Here is a 19,908-nt window from a genome sequence, read left to right as displayed (position 1 = left end):
TTTTGATGGACAGAATTTTTTTAATTTTTTTTGGACACAAACACTCATATTCGCATATAAGATATATACAATAATTTATAAGACCTGTCATCATTTAGCAAACTCATCTCATGCCATTCCAAGCCTGTTTGATTAAAAAAAAAAATTCAATTGCGAAACCGGCACACACACACAAAATTTTTTGTATGGTTTTAATGCTTAATAGTTAATAGAATTTGTAGTGGAAACCATGAGAATTCTGTGGTCTGCTACTTTCTTTTGTTGTTTTAGGATATCTCTATTTTCTATTTGTACGTTTTCTTAAGTTGATTCTGCTTATGTATGACGTAGATTGTTTTGTTATCATGCTGTAGGACTGGGGGACTGGAGCTTGTCTTTTAATTTTGTATATTTTGTGTGTACTGTACATGTTTTGTTTGGTTGTTAAATTTATGTTGTAATATTTAGTTTTTTTTGTGTGTTTATATGACCCCCTTGAAAATGAGATGTTACATCTCAAAGGGCTATGATTTCAATAAATTTAATTCTATAGTTGCCCAATTTATTATTCACTCAATATTTACCAATATGCAGCCTCATAAGCATGTCCCAAAATCGAAAATTTTGGATAAATGCATGTCATTTAACCCGCCTGAGGTCTATTTAATGGATAACTACAAGAGAACAAATGTTTTCCCTCGTATTTTACAATTTAACGTGGAAATAAGTATGAATGTTTGTGATTCTGACATTTAACGGAGAGGTTCAATCCTCACATACTACCCATACAAGTCTTCAGAAGCAAGTTTGAGAACTTTAATTATAATTAGGCATTGCTTAACCCCTGATTAACCCCGGATTTACACTGCACACGTCATGTTAATCTCTGTGTTTTAACTTTTAAGACTTCGAAACATTCAAGTTTATAACTGACCAACCTCTAAAAACAAATTTATAGCTTTCTTTGTAAATAAATATGTAGCTTTGGAGTGATGATGCTGTACAAATGACCCCAGCCTGACCTCACAGCAATTCATCACAGTTTCATATAAATATAAAACACTAGCTCACAGGCTGAAGGCCAGATGTGGATTTTATGTAAATGCAGCTATTTCATGATGATTTTGCTTGTCCTGAAATGTGAACACAGTAGCAGAAAACAGCCAGTATAGCGTTGTGCTAGGAAAAGACCTGAATTTATTCACTAGTTGGGCATTAGTAGAACAAACTCCTCCTGCGGATCACTCGTTCTGCTCAGAGCATTAGAGGTTTCAGTTACAGCTCAGTGAATGTGTTTTTAACATCTCCAGCAGTTCTGTGAAGTATGGAGTACGCAAAAACCTCAGTTCCTACATCTCTAGTGAGGTAAGACATCTTTCAAGACAATAGTTTTAGGCTTCAGTGTTAGAGGTCAACAGGATTTTTGGGGAGTCTTTTGGTTATTTGTGTAAATACAAGCTAGAAATTCTCTAAAATTGTATTTAATCTCTTAATAGTAGCACTTTAGAGTTCGTTAACACCTACTGTTATGACAGAATCTATTTTCCCATTATTTTTACTCATAAAACTAATTTATATAATATATATTAAAGGTCACTTAAAAAAAAAAAAAACTTGGATCAAAAAAATCAAGTTGAAATTAATTTGAAATGTGCTTATAAATAAAAATGTAAGGAAATGTTTTAGAGTATAACTATAACTATAAACACTATAAACAATCCGCTAATACATTTTTAACATGGTAAACATTAACAATTTAAAAACAAACATTATTAACAAAGAACATTGATGTATTTCTAAATTAGCATTAAGTTAATTTAGTTTACGATATCTCATGCATCAAACTGATCCTTATTTTAAAGTATTACCTTTTTAAATGCATTTTTAATTTAAAATTCTTCATGCTCAAATCAAATAATTAAGCCTCTGTAAGTGAAATACAGTAAAACTACTGTGCAAGTGATCTGTACTTCAATATACTCTGCTATGAAAGTCTTTGATCAAGCATTGCATTATTGCTGCAATAACAGATGCGGTAAACAGATCTCTTCCTGTTTATATAACCATAACTTAATCTTTACAAACCTCATTGTTCGGTCAATGGCAAATTGCCTGGGTCACCGCAGTCCATTAAATCCTTTCATTAAGCCGTTAATTTCTATTATTCAACAAGCTGTAGCTTTAGATTTACCCCAGAATGGTACATATTACATCAAGTGACAGTTTTGTTCTATCGTGTATGGACTATCGTGGGATTGCAGGTCTAGTTTTGAAGTGTAACCGCTCAGACAACAGTTGTTTCTCCGTGCCGTATTAAAGTCCCAGCTGTGACTGTGTGTTGGTGTGGTTGATGTAGGTCTGTGTCGTCGGTGCAGACGTCTCTTGTCCAGCGAATGCTGCCCCCTCCTCAGCCCCGTCTGTACAAGGTCTGCACGCAGAACCACCGCAGGAGGAAAGGCTTCACTGCCACTTCTCTAGCAGACCTCATGGAGCAGGTCAGATCTCTGGAACCTAGTAAAGCGTGACGCTTCATACTCTAGTCTATAGGGTTATTTAGGAGTTATTATTAGTATTGAACCATAATGTTCAGCACTTTGAGGTCCATAAGATTTCTAACGTTATTAAAAGAGTCCTTTATGCTCATCAAGGCTGTGAAAGATTGTTTTCTATCACAATATATTTTAAAATGTAATTTATTGGCAAAGGTGAATTTTCAGCAACCTTGATATATCATACTGACTCCAAACTTTGAAACAATAGTTTGATTAGGATTTATTATTAATAATATTTCAGCTCAAAAAAGGGTACACTGAAAAAGGCTTACAATTATCACTTAGAAATTGCTCATAAATTTCACAAATAATTATCAATAATAGTTAATCTTTAATGTCCAATTTTTAAAATTATTTTTTTATAGTGAATGCTTGCTGTTTCAGAAAATCTGATTCTCATTTAATTTGTATTCATGGAAAAACATCAGTCAGTCGATTGAGCTCCATTCCTGTTTATGTCACTAAAACAAATTCCTTGTATGCGCAAACATACTTGGCAATAAAGCTCTTTCTGATTCTGATTCTGATTCTGATTCAGATCTTACTGAAGATTTCTATACTGATATACAAAATTAATCGTTTGCACGATTAATGAAGTAAATAGAAATTCAGAATTATATTTGCCACTACAGGTGTGCAGCTCTTTCTTGATGACGTATCAGTTCCTCACACTGGTGCAGGAGGATGATGGGACAGTGGTGGACTCTGAGGCTTTTTTTCAGTCTCTGCCTATTAATACTCCATTCATGGTCCTGGAGAAAGGGGAAGCTTGGACCCCAAATAAACTGGTACGACAATATTGTTGATTTAACAAAAATAGTCACCTTTAAATTTTGCAGTGTCAAATTAAACAAATAGACATAAAAAAATAAAGACTGAATATTTTATTTATTTGCCTGCATATCATGTGATGATTAACTGACATCAGAGAACCATGAACATGTAAATGTGTTGTTATATTATTGAAATATTCCTTTAAAACTTTGCATATTGTACTTGAAATATGAAGTAAATGGATCTGAAGTGTGGAAATCTCTGATTTACAGTACTAAACAGTAATATGTCATTCAAATTTATTATGATTCTTTCTAAATTCTATTTAATTTTCTATGTATTTCTTATTTTTATGTTAATAATGCCATATTTAATGAAAAAGCACATTTTGATAAAATTTGCTGATTGGTTTCACTTTTAAGAGAGAATTTCTGTAGCCACAGCTGACAGTAAACATTCGTTTATTTTTATTTTTTTAACAGTATACTATTTCTCAACTGTGTAATACTGCATAAGCTGCAAAACACTTACACACACTTTTTGAGTTAAAACAATTACAGCTGTCAAATTTATGATCTGGTATGGTTTAAATAGTTTCATAAACTGTGCTTCTTTAGCAAGCAGTGAAAACAGATTTGTAGGTCTAATCAGAATTATTTGTCCTAGAGCTGATTAACCAGATCCCAAGTGTTGCTTCATTTTTCAGTTTTGTTTTCTTAAAAACAATATTTGAAACTTTCATCAGCATTTGTTATTTAAAGCTTATTATTCAATCATTACAAGAGTTATTTTTGATAAAACAATCTTGTGTTTTTACTCCACTAGGGTGCAGGCTTGAATCTACCCTGAACTCTCATGACATTGTTGCTCATTTCAGTCCGTGATTTGTCTCACAATTTGCCCTCGATGCATATTTGGCAGGTTCTGCCCAGTTTCAGACAGCTAAGAAGAGGAATTGCCAGACTGAGCGTTGACCAGTACAGACTGAACCCAGAGGATTTTCTGGCCTGCCTCATCTTTAAAGCCACGCTCTATGAAATACAGTATACAGTCTCTCATACCACATCAAGTGCACCAGAGCCAAGCACCTTCTTAAGTAAGAGATTCACGATAAAAAGTGGGTTTCCAAATGCCAGGCTTAAAATTATAATTTTAGAAATGTTTGTCTGGACAATCATTTAAACATATACAGCTGAATCCAGGCTGAAGCTGGAGTCTGACTATAGTATAGTAGTAAACTTATACTATAGTAAAGCATCTATAATTTAATACAGATGTTTTACCATTAACAGTGATGTACTTCAGAAAGCAATTTGGGATTACTATGTTACAAAAAGTATACAATCTGTCACTGGAGCTAAAAGGTGATTATTTATTATTTTTTTTTTTTACCATGTTTACCCTTCAGTGGTAAACATTAGCCTACCTTAAAAGGTAGCTACATATTAGTACTTTAACAGTACACATGAGCAGTGTTGGGGAAACTTACTTTTAAAAGTAATGCATTACAATTTTGGGACCCACTTTATATTCACTAGTTCACGCTTACATATAATTAGCTGAGGTATGGTATGCGTATTTGGCGTGCTGTCCGGGGAAGGGCTCTGAGTTCGGGAATTGCCCGAACCTAGAGTACCCCTCCCTTCCCCGTATATTGTAAAGTGAACTTGAAGTGAGGAGATGGGGTGGAGGAGGGATGCTGATAAACCGTCAATGGATAGAGGTAAGTCAGCGATATTTATACTGTGGGATTGATTACTTGATTGTGGTCCACCTGTGATGATTAGGCTAAGTATCTGACGCGCTCCTCCTGAATCTTCATTGATAATTACATTTCATTAGTTCACGCTTACATATAATTAGCTGAGGTATGGTATGCGTATTTGGCGTGCTGTCCGGGGAAGGGCTCCGAGCTCGGGAATTGCCCGAACCTAGAGTACCCCCCCAAAAAGGCAAATGTACAAGAGGACAGCCGCTAGTTTAAAGAATGCCCCCCCAAAAAAGCAGAGTACTGGCGGGGGCTGATTTGGTTTCTGAGAAGTCATCTCGTTGGCAGGCTGGAAGGGCTTACATACTCCGGCGGGAGCGACTTGGGAGTTGGGAGAGTAGGCCCTACCGGCTGCAGCTAGTGAACTACGTGGTTGTTGGTGCCCGGTCGGTAGGGCTCGGGCCGATGCTCAACTGGAGCTTTTTGGCGTTGGAACGGTGAGCCCTACCGGATGATGAGGAGGAGCAGCGTGGTTGTGGTGCCCGACCAGGAGGACACGAGTTGCCTCGACCGGAATAGGTCACGGTGTCAGCGTACGGGCTCTACTGGCTGATAGCCCCTGCTATCCAGTGGGTGAAGGGCCTAACGCTGACCGAGAGGGCCCATGAAGCCTCTGACAGGAGATAGGCCCGTCCGGGAGACTCTCGCCAGACGTCTGAAGGGAGCACACGCGACAGACGGGTAAGCCTCGGCGGACGGGGAGGGTTGGAAAGGAAAACCCGACTGGGAGGACTCTCGCAGCATCCGATGGGGCCTCTAACTCAGAACATCGAACGGGTAAGCCTCACCAGACGGGGTTAAAAGATGTGAGAGTAGCTGAGGGTAGCCGTTTTTATTTTTTTATTTTTATTTTTTTTGCAGGATTTGGCGAGAGGACGAGACTCGTAGCGTCGGACGGTTAAGCCTCGCCTACCGTCAAATGGAGAGGTAAGTTGCGTGGCCGAGAGACTGTTACCGACGTCTGAAGGGAGCACACGCATCGAACGGGTAAGCCTCGCCGACCGTAGAGTGGAAACGTAAAGCAAGTCTGTCCAGGAGGCTCTCGCCAGCGTCCGAAGGGAGCACGCGCATCGAACGGGTAAGCCTCGCTGACCATAGAAAAGGAAAAGGTAAGGTTGTCTAACCGGGAGGCTCTCGCCGGCGTCCGAAGGGAGCACACGCATCGAACGGGTAAGCCTCTCCGGATGGCGGACAGAAAAGGTAACGATAGGTGGCCATGAGGCTCTTGTCAGCGTCCGGCGGGGACAAGACTGGGTGAGCCTCGCAGGCCGTAGGATGGAAAAGGTAAGTTTGTGTGGTCGTTAGGCTGTCGTCAGCGTTTTAAGGGAGTTTGCTACTCCCGGCAAGAGACGGGTTAGCCTTGGCGACCATAGGAAGGAAGGAGGGTTTATTTGTGTGTTTGGTACTTGCAGTATTTGAACAGCTTGCTTGTAGGTTTGTAACCTAAACCACTTGGTAAGGTCGTGGTTGGCTGGCCAGGAGGCTGTCGCCAGCGTCCGATGGGAGCACTCGCATCGGACGGGTAAGCCTCGCTGGCCAAGTGTAGAAAAGGTCAGGTTGTCTAGCTGGGAGGCTCGGACCGACGTCCGATAGGAGCTTAGCTCCAGGAATCGAACGGGTAAACCTCTCTGGCTGAAGGACGGAAAAGGTTGTCCGGCCGGGAGGCTCTTACCTCCGTCCGACAGGAGCTTAGCTCCCGGATAGAACGGTTAAGCCTCGCTGGCCAAAGGACGGAAAAGGTAAGGTTGTCTAGCCGGGAAGCTCTCACCTACATTCAAGCTACATTCAATGGGAGCCCTGACTCCATGCATTGGATGGGTAAACCTCTCCGTACGGAAGACAGAATGGCAAAGCAGGTAGCCGGGGGCTTTCACCTACGTCCGAGTGTGAGCTCCTAGCAACGAACGGGTAAGCCTTGCTGGCCGCAGAATGGAAAAGGTGAGGTTGTCTGGCCGGGAGGCTCTCGTCAGCATTCGATGGGAGCTCAAGCTCTTGGCATCGAAGAGAGAAGCCTTGCCGGCCATAGGATTGAAAAAGGTAAGGTTATCTGGCCGGGAGGCTATGGCCAGCATCCGGTGTCTTTTTATTTATTTATTTTCTATATTTATTTTTATTTATTATATTTATTAAAATTTGCGACACCAGATGGGTAGTCTCTCCAGCCATTGGAGGGAAAATTTAGATTGTTTTATCTGCGAAGAGCCCGTTAGTGTTCGGCGAAAGCGTAACTTGCGGTATTGGATGGGTACATCTTGCCATCAGAGGGAAAATTTGTTTGGGCTGCAATGTACTCATTGGTGTTCGATAGGTAAATGTCGCTTTTTTTTTTATCGGCCTTTTTTAATCGGGTAAGCTTCGCTGGTGGTCGGATGGAAAGCCCAAGATTGATTAAGTGGGAAAGCATCTGGCAGGATTTTAATGCTTGTGATGTCAAACGAGTAAGCTTTGCTGATAGTTGAATGGAGAAGGCAAAGGTTGGTTCAACCGGGAGCCCTCTTGCAGCGCCTGGCAGGGAGTTCGATACTAAGGATGATTTATTTGTCTACGAGGGTAGACGCTGTGAGGCTTACTTGAATAATTGTTTAACAAATCCAATGAGCTGCTTCCGATAATGAGTCCGAAAAATCTTGGTGCAGTCATAGTATCCGAAATTAAGCGTGCAAAAATAAATTGGATTTCCTGTGCCAGTGTACCCCAAATAGGTGCCATGTATCGGCGATGTGGTCATTGTCAGCACGTGAGATCGATGGTACATATCGACGATGTAATCGTGCATAGGTGGAGTAAGAGAAAGATTCTTTATACTGTCTGAGCTTACCATTTACCATTTTGACCATGCAGGTGCACGAAAAGAGCCTATGGAATCACCAATAATCAAAAAATATACTTTCGGACGTATTGATACACTGGTATTAAGTATAAATACTATATTTAAATACTGCTAGTTCATGTAGTCGGCACTACGGTCATCTCGCTTGTCCAGTGAATTTTTTTTTTTTTTTTTTTTTTACCTACGGGCTCACATCATCCTTTGAGAGCACGGGCGAGCAGGAAATGCAGTGCTGCAATGGGATAACGGGGCGGTTTGATAGCCGAATTATGTTAGGCCGCCTAATGATTATTATAAAAAACGTTGGTTGGAGAATGGGCCTAATATAGTCTTGGCTATTGTCGATACATGATGCTATCACCGCAACCTCGGATGCATGGCATGCCTTTAGGCGGAGGTGATGTGTGGTATTTTTTTATTATTTTTTTTTCATATATATTTAGGTGTAGGAAAGGCTCCTGCGGGAGCAGACACTGCTACAGCAGTGGGGAGAACGGGAAAGGCTCCTGCGGGAGCAGACACTGCTACGGCAGTGTGGAGGCACAGGAAAGGCTCCTGCGGGAGCAGACACTGCGCGGCAGTGAGGAGGTGTAGGAAGGCTCCTGCGGGAGCAGACACTGCGCGGCAGTGAGGAGGTATAGGAAAGGCTCCTGCGGGAGCAGACAATGCTGCGGCAGTGGGGAGAACGGGAAAGGCTCCTGCGGGAGCAGACACTGCTGCGGCAGTGGGGAGATACGGGAAAGGCTCCTGCGGGAGCAGACACTGCTGCGGCGGTGGGGAGATACGGGAAAGGCTCCTGCGGGAGCAGACACTGCTGCGGCAGTGGGGAGATACAGGAAAGGCTCCTGCGGGAGCAGACACTGCAGCGGCGGTGGGGAGGTACAGGAAAGGCTCCTGCGGGAGCAGACACTGCTGTGGCAGTGAGGAGGTACATGAAAGGCTACTTGCTTCTGCTGCTGTAGATGTTGGCTGTGGGAAGAGTAAAAAGTGTTAGTAAAATTTGATGGGGCAAGCTAAAAATGGATGGGTAGCCTACTGTGTTACCAGCTTAGCAATTTGTTGCCTGATTTGACAATTCCTCAGGCCTTGTCCACCTTATTATGTTCCTGTTGGAAAAGCATCTTCCTCTCATTTGGCCTCCGGGCTCTTTAGACGGACTCCCGAGCAGATACGTTTGGAACGCTGTTTTCACGTTGTATTATGGACTGTGGAAACAGAGGCTTTTGGAAACGATTGAGCATGTTTAGTCTTGTAAGGTGTTGTACCGAAAGACATGATTATAGCAGTAACGTTAACCCCTTACCAGACACCCCCCATTTTTGGCATGGAGGCAGAAATTATATACCCAAAATAAAGATGTTTCTGTTCATGATTCTTTCTGACTAGATCCATGATCAACATTTGTCCACGAGCTAACACTTTGACGTTTACCGTTCAGGAATAGGAATAGTTTTCCTGACATGATGGAAAATTAATCACTGGAATTATGTTTTATCGAAATATTGGTCAAATATAAAAGCCAAAGTCTTTGGACTTCAATTGATGCGCGGTTTATCCTGATCAAGTAAGAGAGTGATGTTTAACGTGCTGAGAAAATGAAACGTAGACTGGGGCCGTTGGCGATGCTTGCAGCAAATGGGTTAATGGCAGTTATGTGCTATTCACTTCCAAGTGGTTTCTAAAGAGATGTACTTTCCGGTTTTATCGTATTACGGTCCTTAAAAGGGGATGGTAATTTTACTCACACTTGCTATCCTGCATCAAAACATGAGGGCAGATGCGTTTTAGATTAATTTTGAGTGATCACGCCAGTGAATGGTAAAATAGGTCCCTAAATGATTTGGTCCTACCAGAAGACTTGCATGGAAATTAAAATGTTAAATTAAATTAAGCATTTAGCAGGCGCTTTTATCCAGAGACTTAAGTTTTTATTTTTTTTTTTGGAACTTTTTTTGTCTGTATCATTTCGGCGAGGTTTAAACGTGCACGGTAAGGCGAATGTAACAATAATAATAATAATGATAATGCATTTTATTTGTAGGAACAAACGCCAAAAGCAATACAACAATTAATTAAAGACAGACAGTCTTGAATAAATGTGACTTAATCAACTTTTTAAAATCGCCCAACATAGGTGCATATCTGACGTGCAGAAGAAGTATATTCCATAGCGTAGGGGCTTTATATGAAAAGGCTCTTTCCCCCATGGTCTTTAGCTCACGTTATGGCTGGTGAAGTGAAAGAGAGTTAGTAGAGCGAAGAGAGCGTGATGGAATATCAGGACTGATGAGTTCACAAAGATACTCAGGTGCAGTCCCATGAAGTGCCTAGTATGTTAAGATAAGAATTTTAAAATCAATTCTCACGTTTACGGGAAGCCCGTGTACTTGTGAAAGAACCGTTGTAATGTGTTCGCGAGGAGAAGTACAAGCGTGCGGCAGAATTTGTATATACTGATGCTTGCTCAACGATTTAGCTGGAAGGCCTGAGAACGAGGCATTACAATAATCTAACCTAATGTCTTTGGCTTCGTGGTTAAAAAGTGGCATCATCATCCGACGGAACGGTGTATCTGTAGTCCAAATCTATGCGGGATCCACACCCCGGATCAGCGGGTGGCGGTAATGCACCTTTACGTTGGTTTGCCAAAACCGCCATAAAACACCACTAGAAGAAGACGGAACTACGTCAAGACGTAGTTTAACAAAACTTTAGCTGCAAAACTGCTTTTAGATGCAACACTTTGAATGCAAACTGCCGTAAAAATCCAATGAAGAAAAAGAAGAACCTGTTTTTTAGCGTCTTCGCCTGGAAATGTATTAGTCTGCGCCGCTAGAGGAAGCGGCCTCAAACTGCCACTCGGCCGGAACGCAGTGGTGAAAGACTGAGCCGTGGTTGGATTATTTCTGCTGCAATCCAGCGCTCGACGAGAGCTCGGTCTCGGGCGGCACGATCGTGTATCGAGCAGGCGAGCTCGGAGTTGCACGGTCTATTGGCCACGATGTGTGGCTTGGCGAGGATAGCAGCTGTCGCGATGACGCTTAATGCTGCTCAACGGCCGTGTTTGGCTGGGTAGAAATGATCTAGGGTCCGGCAAAAGCAGCAGGTCTTATAAATCCCCTGTGTAGCACTCTTCGTTGGTACAAAAATTAAGTCTGTGATAAGGTGACTGACGAGGCGAACCAGCATGCTGATAAACCGTCAATGGATAGAGGTAAGTCAGCGATATTTATACTGTGGGATTGATTACTTGATTGTGGTCCACCTGTGATGATTAGGCTAAGTATCTGACGCGCTCCTCCCGAATCTTCATTGATAATTACATTTAAGTGGCCTTAACTACTATGTACTTACATTTTAATTAATAATTTAGTTAAATGTACTTTTTGTGTACATACATGTTTTTACATTGTACTCATATTTAAAAAAAAACGACATGTAATTACATCTGTATTTAATTTATGTAATTACATTTATAATTACACTATTGACCCATACTTTACACCTTAACCCACCCTTAAACTTACCCATACCTCCAACCCTCTCCCTAACCTTACCCCTATCCCACCTCAATAGCAGCAAAAGTGTTTTACAATACAATATGAACACAATAAGTACATTGTACTTATTTTTTATGTAAGTACATAGTAGTTAAGGCCACCTAATATAAAGTGGGACCCAATTTTGTGTTACTCCATAAAAACGTAACTAATGGAATGTAATGCATTACGTTACTTTTGTGTTACTTTTTAAATCTGGACAGGGCTTACTTACTTATTTTTAAAATAAAAAAGTAATATTTTTGGCAAACATAAAAGCCGTTTCACACCAAAAGTGAAAATAACATTCCTCAGGCTGAAGGGAAAGTAAATTTACGTCTGTACAGTAGAATGCAGAAGAAGAAATTTCAACACACTTCAGCAATAAAAAAAAGGTAGCCCTTTATTTTACAGTCCTGTTCCTCATTTACATACTATGTACTTATTATAGTTATTACAATGTATTATAATGTATATTATAATGTATTACAATGTAATAACTAGGTACTAACACTGAATCTACCCCTAAACCTAACCCAACCCAATCTAGTTACCTTGTACTGTATTACCAGAACTTACGTAGATAAATACACTGTAAGTACACTATAAAGTACACCTACTGTAAAATAAAGTGCAACCAAAAAAAGACACACTAATGTTTGTCTAGAGTAATTTTTGCTTATTAATATGGTTGAACTGGATCATCAAAAGTCAGAAGCAAAGACACTGGTATACAGAATAAGATTAAATACTTAAAGGATATTTGTGTTGTTTAATATTTAATGATTGCAGGTTTGCATCCTATTCGGTGTTGCATTGTTTTTATTGATTTTTTTTTTGAGTGAGCGAGTTACTTTTTTTTCTAATAACTAGTAAAGTAATGCCTTACCATGGGCACAGGAGAGCTGTCAAACAATAAATTGGGAAAAAAAGTAACTCAGATATTCTCTTGTAAATTAAAAAGTAAGGCATTACTTTAATAGTTATTTGAAAAAAGTAATCTGATACAAGTTACTCGTGTTACTTGTAATGTGTTACCCCCATCACTCCATATTAGCATCTAAAGTTTAAGTATTAGTACCTTCTAAAAATGTACAGCCCAAGTGACCACTTTATATCTTGTTTGTTACTGTAATAAAAGGTCTGTCTGAAAGTGAGCGTTCAGTAATGTTGACCTGATATTACTCTCTTTTTTCCCTCTTCAGGTCTTTATTGTGGTTTTTCATGTACATGGCCAAACTGGCGGGTCAGGTTCTCCTGTGTCGCTCTATATATGTGCCGCGGTATATCGGGGACAAGAAATCCTCTGGCTAAACGTCACGTCAGCTGGTGACAGATCAAAATAGTGGGAAGAAATTAATATTGCTCTCATGTTTAGTTTTTGCTTATATGCTTAGACAAACATCAATATATTTGTGTCATTGGTACATTATGTTTTATGTGACAGAACTGCTTCTTTCTAAAAATGAAACATATGCAAATGTGTACTGTGAATTAAAAATATATATATATATATAGTGCACTAAAGGTGAACTGAATACTTTGAATGTCATATTTTATCAGACTTGTGCTAAAGAGATCTCTTGTTGAGTGACTGCATTTTTAAGACTTTATCTGATTTACTTATCCATCAGAATGAAACTCTGACTTCTCTCACGGTTTTGAGTTTCCTTTTCAGAATTTGTGAGATAAAAAGGTATCACTTTATTTATTTATTTTTGTCATTTTATTTTATTCAGTGGTGGAAACAGGTTTCCATAATATTTGCCACAAATGTATGTATTGCTTCTCATGGTTCCTGTGGCTCAAGTGGTAGAGCATTGCGTTAACAGTGCAAGGTTGTAGGTTCGATTCCCAAGGAACACATGTTCAGTAAAGATTTTCATCCTGAATGCACTTTAAGTCACTTTGGATAAAAGCGTCCGCTAAATGCATTCATTTAATTTTAATTTTCTCTGATGACAATTTTATGTATCAAGTGCAGCTATAAGAAGACAATATAATGAAAAAGACAAAACTCAGTTCAAAATTGACAGGAGAGCGTCATCATAATTCAGTTAAAGTTTAGATAAAAATCAAGCTCTTATCTTAAAGACAAAAACTGTGTTGGAAAGAAGAAATACAAGTAGCATAGTATGAATGTACGGTATACAACAACACATTTAGATTACACAGCTTACTCTGGAGAGCAGCAGAATAGTCTATTAATTATATCATAATATATTACTTTACAAAGTAATGCAGAATCTGTTCCTAGAAGAGAGAGATGCCAGCACGTGTGATTGTGCAGCTGATATGTCATTCAAATCTGCACCAATCGTGTGAGAGGCAGAGTGAAAGCTGGAGATCATGTGTCAGACTGAGCTCACCCTCAGTCTGCAGCAGAGCCAGAGCTCACTCAGAGGAGCATCTTCATCTTCACACACCTACAGCAATGAGGGAGATCGTTCACATTCAAGCCGGACAGTGCGGCAATCAGATCGGAACAAAGGTTAGTTCAATGTATTTTATTTTCTTTCACATATGCGTCATTTTAAGACTTTACATTTTGTATTTACAAAAACTTTTGAGCATACTGATGAATACAGCCATTATACAGTAGCTATGTAGAGAGAGAAATGAAACCTTGGGAAATTTTTGGAGATGAATCTTACTGATTCTACTGTAAACACATCGTTTTTAGTGAATGGGCGAAACATATAGTGAAACGAGTGATTCTTTTAGTATATCAGTGAATCCAAATGTAGTAGTACTGAGTGACTTGTGTGGTTCGATTCTCAGACAAATGATTCGCGATCCGGTTCTTTACAGTGAATCAAAACTTAATGCGCGGCCAGTGCGTTTTGATTCCCGATCGTTACTTTTTAGTAGTTGAAAAACAGTCCCGACTATTAAGATCCAGTGCTCCTCTGTGAATTTATTTTTCTTTATACTTCCTCTAGTGAAAAAAGTTATCGCAATATGAACGCGCAACCAGAATCTATCATCGAATCCCATCGCTATAGTTTACATTTACATGTAGTTTGATCATCCCTAGTAAGTGTAGTTAAATGTGAGTCATGACAGACAACAGACCGCTATATTTTAAGGGCACACCCGCTACACACATGATACGGGTGTGTCGAGATGCGTCGTGCTGAGCGCGAGTATGCGGAGAATCTGAACCCTAGCTTTATCTCACTGTCTGAATAAATGATATCTAAACTAACGCAAAACACCTGTGGCACTTCTAGTTCTGGGAAGTCATCAGTGACGAGCACGGCATCGATGCAGCCGGCAACTACGTGGGTGACTCTGCGCTGCAGCTTGACAGAATTAATGTATACTACAACGAGGCGTCCTGTAAGTGTGTGTGTGTGTCAGTGTGTGAGTATGAGGTATGAGTCAGTGTGCTTGTCTCCCCCTCACGAACTCACAATGACCTGCAACTGCTGAACAGTGCAGTCAGCTCACAGGAATTTCCTGACTTCACCAGCATGCTTTATTAAACGATTCATTAAAAGACATATGAATTCATTTATAAATGCTGCATTTCTAAAATTAAGTTTTTAATTAAGTTATTATTATTATTCACGTGTCATCTGTTTTAGTGTTCCAAAACATAACTTTTACAGCAAACAAGATAAAAATATGTTTGTGTGTTTAGCTCACAAGTATGTTCCCAGAGCCATACTTGTGGACCTGGAGCCTGGAACTATGGACAGTGTTCGTTCTGGGGCATTTGGACAGCTCTATCGACCAGATAACTTCATTTTTGGTACTGTTTCAACATGTCAAGCTGTTATTTATTTATTCTTTTTTTTTTTTTTTTTTTAAATTAGCATATTATTTGTAGGACCATTAGCTTCAAGCCAAATAATGTATTAAAAAAACACATACACCCTTTTTTTTTTTTTTTGGAAGTAGTTTTCTTAGAACACATACTTTTATTCCTTCAAACTAAATTTGTATTAAATTAATTTAAACTAATATTCTTTTGAGCAATATTCCTGATAACATACAATGAGATTAATAAATGAGACTAATCAAATGTGGCTTATTAACATTTTCTGTGTTATATTTTCTATCTCCCAACACTTAACACTTAATTTGAAAGTATATTTTGAAATCAGATCCCATTTGAAGCTGATTTCATGCAAACATAATACTGATGGCACTACAGTTCAGAGGTTGTTTATTTGTGTCTGTAGACATCAGACTAATTTTCCACAGTGCTACGCAATGGAAAAACAGACAATAGTTATACATATTATGAAGAGTAATAATGAGCAAGATTTTAGTTTGAAAGAAACATCTACACATTTTTTATTGTTACTATTTTTCATATTTCTTATAATAGTAAATAATTTAAATGACAAATTACCACAAATGGCATGAGTAATTACAGCATGCTGATATACAGTGTGATATCATGTTTATACAACAGTTCAATGGAACAAGTGGCTAAATACATAAGAAACAACAATGGAGTGTATTTAAAAACCCTCATTTGTTCAGAGCTACTTCCTTTCGCCACGGATTGAAGCCTCCATTATTAATTCGAAAACATTGATTAAAGGGTTAGTTCACCCAAAAGTAGAAATTCGTCCATGTTCTACTCACCCTCAAAGCATCGTAGGTGTATGTGACTTTCTTCTTTCAGAATAATCCAACCGGAGTTATGTAAATAATTGCCCTTGCTCCTCCAAGCCTTTCAATGGGGTAAGTGGGTGTTTGTTGTCAACAGTTCAGAAGACATGAAATAAAGTCAGTGCATCTGTAATAACTCATCAAAATGCTGGTCACAAATTAGAAGCACAAAACGAGGATTTGTAAAGAAAAACATTGGAGAGTTTGATATAAGCCAAGAGAAGAATGTTTTTCCTTTGCTAAAGTAAGGACACTTTGTTTCCTTTGCTCCTACATTTCCTAGAATCGCTTGACACATACAGTACATCTTCCATCTTCCGCCTGCACATCTTCGGGTTCCCAACAGTCAGCAGATGTGAGAACAAAAGTGTTTATTACGTTTGAAATCTGGACATTTATCTTACAAAAACACATGGATTCACTACTGAGGGCCTTCATTCACCCCCAGAGCCGTGTGACAAACATCCCTGAGCAAAACGCTGGTCACAAATTACCCCATTGAAAGGCTTGGAAGAGCAAGAACACTTTTTTTAATATAACTCTGATTGGATTATTCTAAAAGAAGAAAGTTACATACACTTTGAGGGTGAGTAAAACATGGACGAATTTTCATTTTTGGGTGAACTAACACTTTAAATGTTGCACTCATGAGCTCACATCTCAGAAGACGTTGAGGCACATTTTCAGATAGATGTTTTCTTTATTAACATACCACATATTTGAAGTCTAAACAACTACATTCTGACCTTAAAAATTATATACAGCTGGTAGTTTAAATAAAACAGGAATAATGTTTTCTCATTAATATCACTTCCGAAACTAGCGTGTACAGCTTTTATTTTAGAATTAAGAAATAGATTACTGTACAGTCATTTTACAGATATAATGCATCTAGAATAAACGTCACATGGGCAATGATACACAATTTCTACACGGCTCCCAATAGCCAGTCACTAACCAGTCTTCTCTTACTGCATTGCTTTTGCAGGACAGACAGGTGCAGGAAACAACTGGGCCAAGGGCCACTACACGGAAGGAGCCGAGCTGGTGGACTCTGTCCTGGATGTGGTCAGGAAGGAGTGTGAGCACTGTGATTGTCTGCAGGGCTTCCAGCTCACACACTCCCTCGGCGGAGGAACCGGATCGGGAATGGGGACTCTTCTGATCAGCAAGATCCGAGAGGAGTATCCAGACCGCATCATGAACACCTTCAGCGTCATGCCTTCACCCAAAGTGTCCGATACGGTGGTGGAGCCCTACAACGCCACACTGTCGGTGCATCAGCTGGTGGAAAACACAGATGAAACGTACTGCATCGATAACGAGGCGCTGTACGATATCTGCTTCCGCACGCTCAAGCTCACCACACCCACGTACGGCGATCTCAATCACTTAGTGTCGGCGACTATGAGTGGCGTCACCACTTCGCTACGGTTCCCCGGACAGCTGAACGCAGATCTGCGCAAGCTAGCGGTCAACATGGTGCCTTTCCCTCGCCTTCACTTCTTCATACCCGGCTTCGCGCCGTTGACCGCAAGAGGAAGTCAACAGTATCGCTCGCTCACCGTGCCTGAACTCACACAGCAGATGTTTGACGCCAAGAACATGATGGCCGCTTGTGACCCAAGGCATGGGCGGTACCTCACGGTGGCCACCGTTTTCCGTGGCCCCATGTCTATGAAGGAAGTCGATGAGCAGATGTTGGCCATTCAGAACAAGAACAGCAGCTATTTCGTAGAGTGGATCCCCAACAACGTTAAAGTGGCGGTGTGCGATATCCCACCCAAGGGACTGAAGATGGCCTCCACTTTTATCGGCAACAGCACGGCCATCCAGGAGCTCTTCAAACGCATTTCCGAGCAGTTTTCGGCAATGTTCAAACGCAAGGCCTTCCTGCATTGGTTCACTGGCGAAGGAATGGATGAGATGGAGTTCACCGAGGCCGAGAGCAATATGAACGACCTGGTGTCGGAGTATCAGCAGTACCAGGAGGCTACGGCCAATGATGGCGAGGAAGCATTTGAGGATGACGAGGAAGAGGTGAACGAGTGAACGACAGATGCACGACAATTTTGTAAGCTGTGATTTTTACGTTTTGTATGTGGATGACTGAAGTCCTAGTAAACAAAGCGTAATTGCAATAAATGCATTTTGAGGACCACATGCACCTGTACTGTCTAAGTGAACATTCTTGGTTTTTGTCATTTGCTACACTTAGACTTGTAATACACTTGGAATTTATTAATATGGCTATTAATGATGAGAACTGTGAACTGTTTAAATCAAATTATTAATTTAAGACCACTCCGAAATGTTTTCCAAAATGTACAAATCTAGTTAAATTGTATGGAATGTTCACTAAGCGTACTTCGAATCTTAAGTAATTTTTCCAGTAAAAGCAGTTTTTACAATAAAACGCTGTATTTGCATAAAAATTATACAATTGATGAAATAAAAGAACACTTAAAGAGAGACAGTTCCAATTCTTTTTTTGACACACTTAAGTACACTTTTATTTTTTATAAATACATTTTAAACCATTACGTTTTAATAATCTTTATTTTTAATGTGTTCACTAACATACTAAAGCACATACAAATATATTTTTTACTATAGTGTTATTTGATTCTACAGTTAAATTTAATATATTTCAAATGTATTAAATTGCAGCTTTATCATTACAAATGTGCAATTATGAATATATTCAAATACATGGCATACAATACAATTTTATATAAAAATGAAATTAAAGTATATTTTAATTGATCAGAAATGCTTCTCAGTATATTTGACAGTACTTGGCAGCATTTCAAAGGCAATAGGATAATGAAAGTATACAGTAAAAAACACTTAAGTCCTTCTTAAGTGGGTCAAAGAAGCACTGTAAAGTTAACTTAATTGCGATTAATATCAATTTAAACTATGATACATTTTCATTCAATTACAATTAACATGCAATTTTTTCGCACTTAAATATAGTTTCAAATTGTAATATTTCCGTAACAATGTATGATAAAGTGTATTTCCATCTCTTGAGAGTTGGAGCAAATTATATTATATTATTATATTATATATTCACAGACAGGATTTAGAATAAACCAGGATTAGGCCACACAGTAGTTCAAATAGGACATTTAAGTAATTTTTATTAACATACCTCAGAAAAAACAGTACTGGTGTGTATCTTGAAACAAAACAAGACACTGATATATTTTTGGATCAGTCAGTGCAAGTTTCTTTCAGTTAAAACAGCTAAGATTTAGACTTTAGTCTGGGACTAGGCTTAAGCCTTGTCTGTGAAACCGGGGGATAAAGTTGCACATGAAAAAATATTCCATAAAAAGATACACAAACTGTCACTGGGGCAGTACATTTTCATAAGGTTTCACACCTTTATACTGTAATTACCATTAAACGGTCCATTTAGGTATATAATTTTACCTAAAGTGTTCATATTAGTATCTGAACACATATTCATAACTTTTGAAAGGATACTATCCCAGGAACAGCTTTTGTACTTTGTTTCTGAGCGTGTAGTCAGAGAGATTTGATTTGCCTCGAGCTAAAATCCTATGGAGGATAGGTGAAGGTAGAGCAAGGCATTCTGAATAACACATGGTTTGTTCATATCCGCTTGTGTCTCATAACACACAGGCTCTTGTTCCAGCCTTGGACACAAATCCTGCTCACTCAAACTTCTATTATTCTCAACAGCTGCTGAGCAAGCCGTTCTACACTTAGCAGTATGTAGCTAACAATAGAGGAAGTCCAGTCTCGACACAACTATTTAGAGCACAGTATTAACAAACACAAAGGGCTTCCAGCTGGATATTGTGT

General features: G+C 39.4%; 1 protein-coding gene and 1 pseudogene across 2 annotated transcripts; both read left to right on the top strand.

Annotated features, from left to right (window-relative positions):
- Positions 1-996: 996 nt before the first annotated feature.
- Positions 997-12,935, top strand: LOC113065964 (cell death activator CIDE-A-like; annotated as a pseudogene).
- Positions 12,936-13,805: 870 nt separating this feature from the next.
- Positions 13,806-18,543, top strand: LOC113066319 (tubulin beta-5 chain). 2 transcript variants are annotated; one of them, XM_026238208.1, is made up of 4 exons: positions 13,806-13,933; positions 14,676-14,784; positions 15,089-15,199; positions 17,060-18,543. In XM_026238208.1, the coding sequence occupies exons 1-4, from the start codon at positions 13,877-13,879 to the stop codon at positions 18,121-18,123; spliced, it is 1,341 nt and encodes a 446-aa protein (XP_026093993.1). In that variant the 5' UTR covers positions 13,806-13,876; the 3' UTR covers positions 18,124-18,543. The 2 variants fall into 2 exon arrangements, with proteins under 2 accessions (XP_026093993.1, XP_026093994.1); XM_026238209.1 differs by lacking the exons at positions 13,806-13,933; positions 14,676-14,784; positions 15,089-15,199 and adding exons at positions 15,829-16,426; positions 16,520-16,657.
- The last annotated feature ends 1,365 nt before the right edge of the window (positions 18,544-19,908 follow it).

The sequence above is a fragment of the Carassius auratus genome, chromosome 49, assembly GCF_003368295.1.
Source record: "Carassius auratus strain Wakin chromosome 49, ASM336829v1, whole genome shotgun sequence".
NCBI classification, from domain to species: Eukaryota; Metazoa; Chordata; class Actinopteri; order Cypriniformes; family Cyprinidae; genus Carassius; species Carassius auratus.
This window is presented reverse-complemented; position numbering and strand designations above follow the sequence as displayed.

Excerpts from the sequence above, each read along its gene's own strand:
- LOC113066319 (XM_026238208.1), top strand. The coding sequence starts at position 13,877 with ATGAGGGAGATCGTTCACATTCAAGCCGGACAGTGCGGCAATCAGATC. Across the intron at positions 13,934-14,675 it reads GCAATCAGATCGGAACAAAG|TTCTGGGAAGTCATCAGTGA; the intron begins GTTAGTTCAATG and ends TGGCACTTCTAG. Across the intron at positions 15,200-17,059 it reads ACCAGATAACTTCATTTTTG|GACAGACAGGTGCAGGAAAC; the intron begins GTACTGTTTCAA and ends TTGCTTTTGCAG.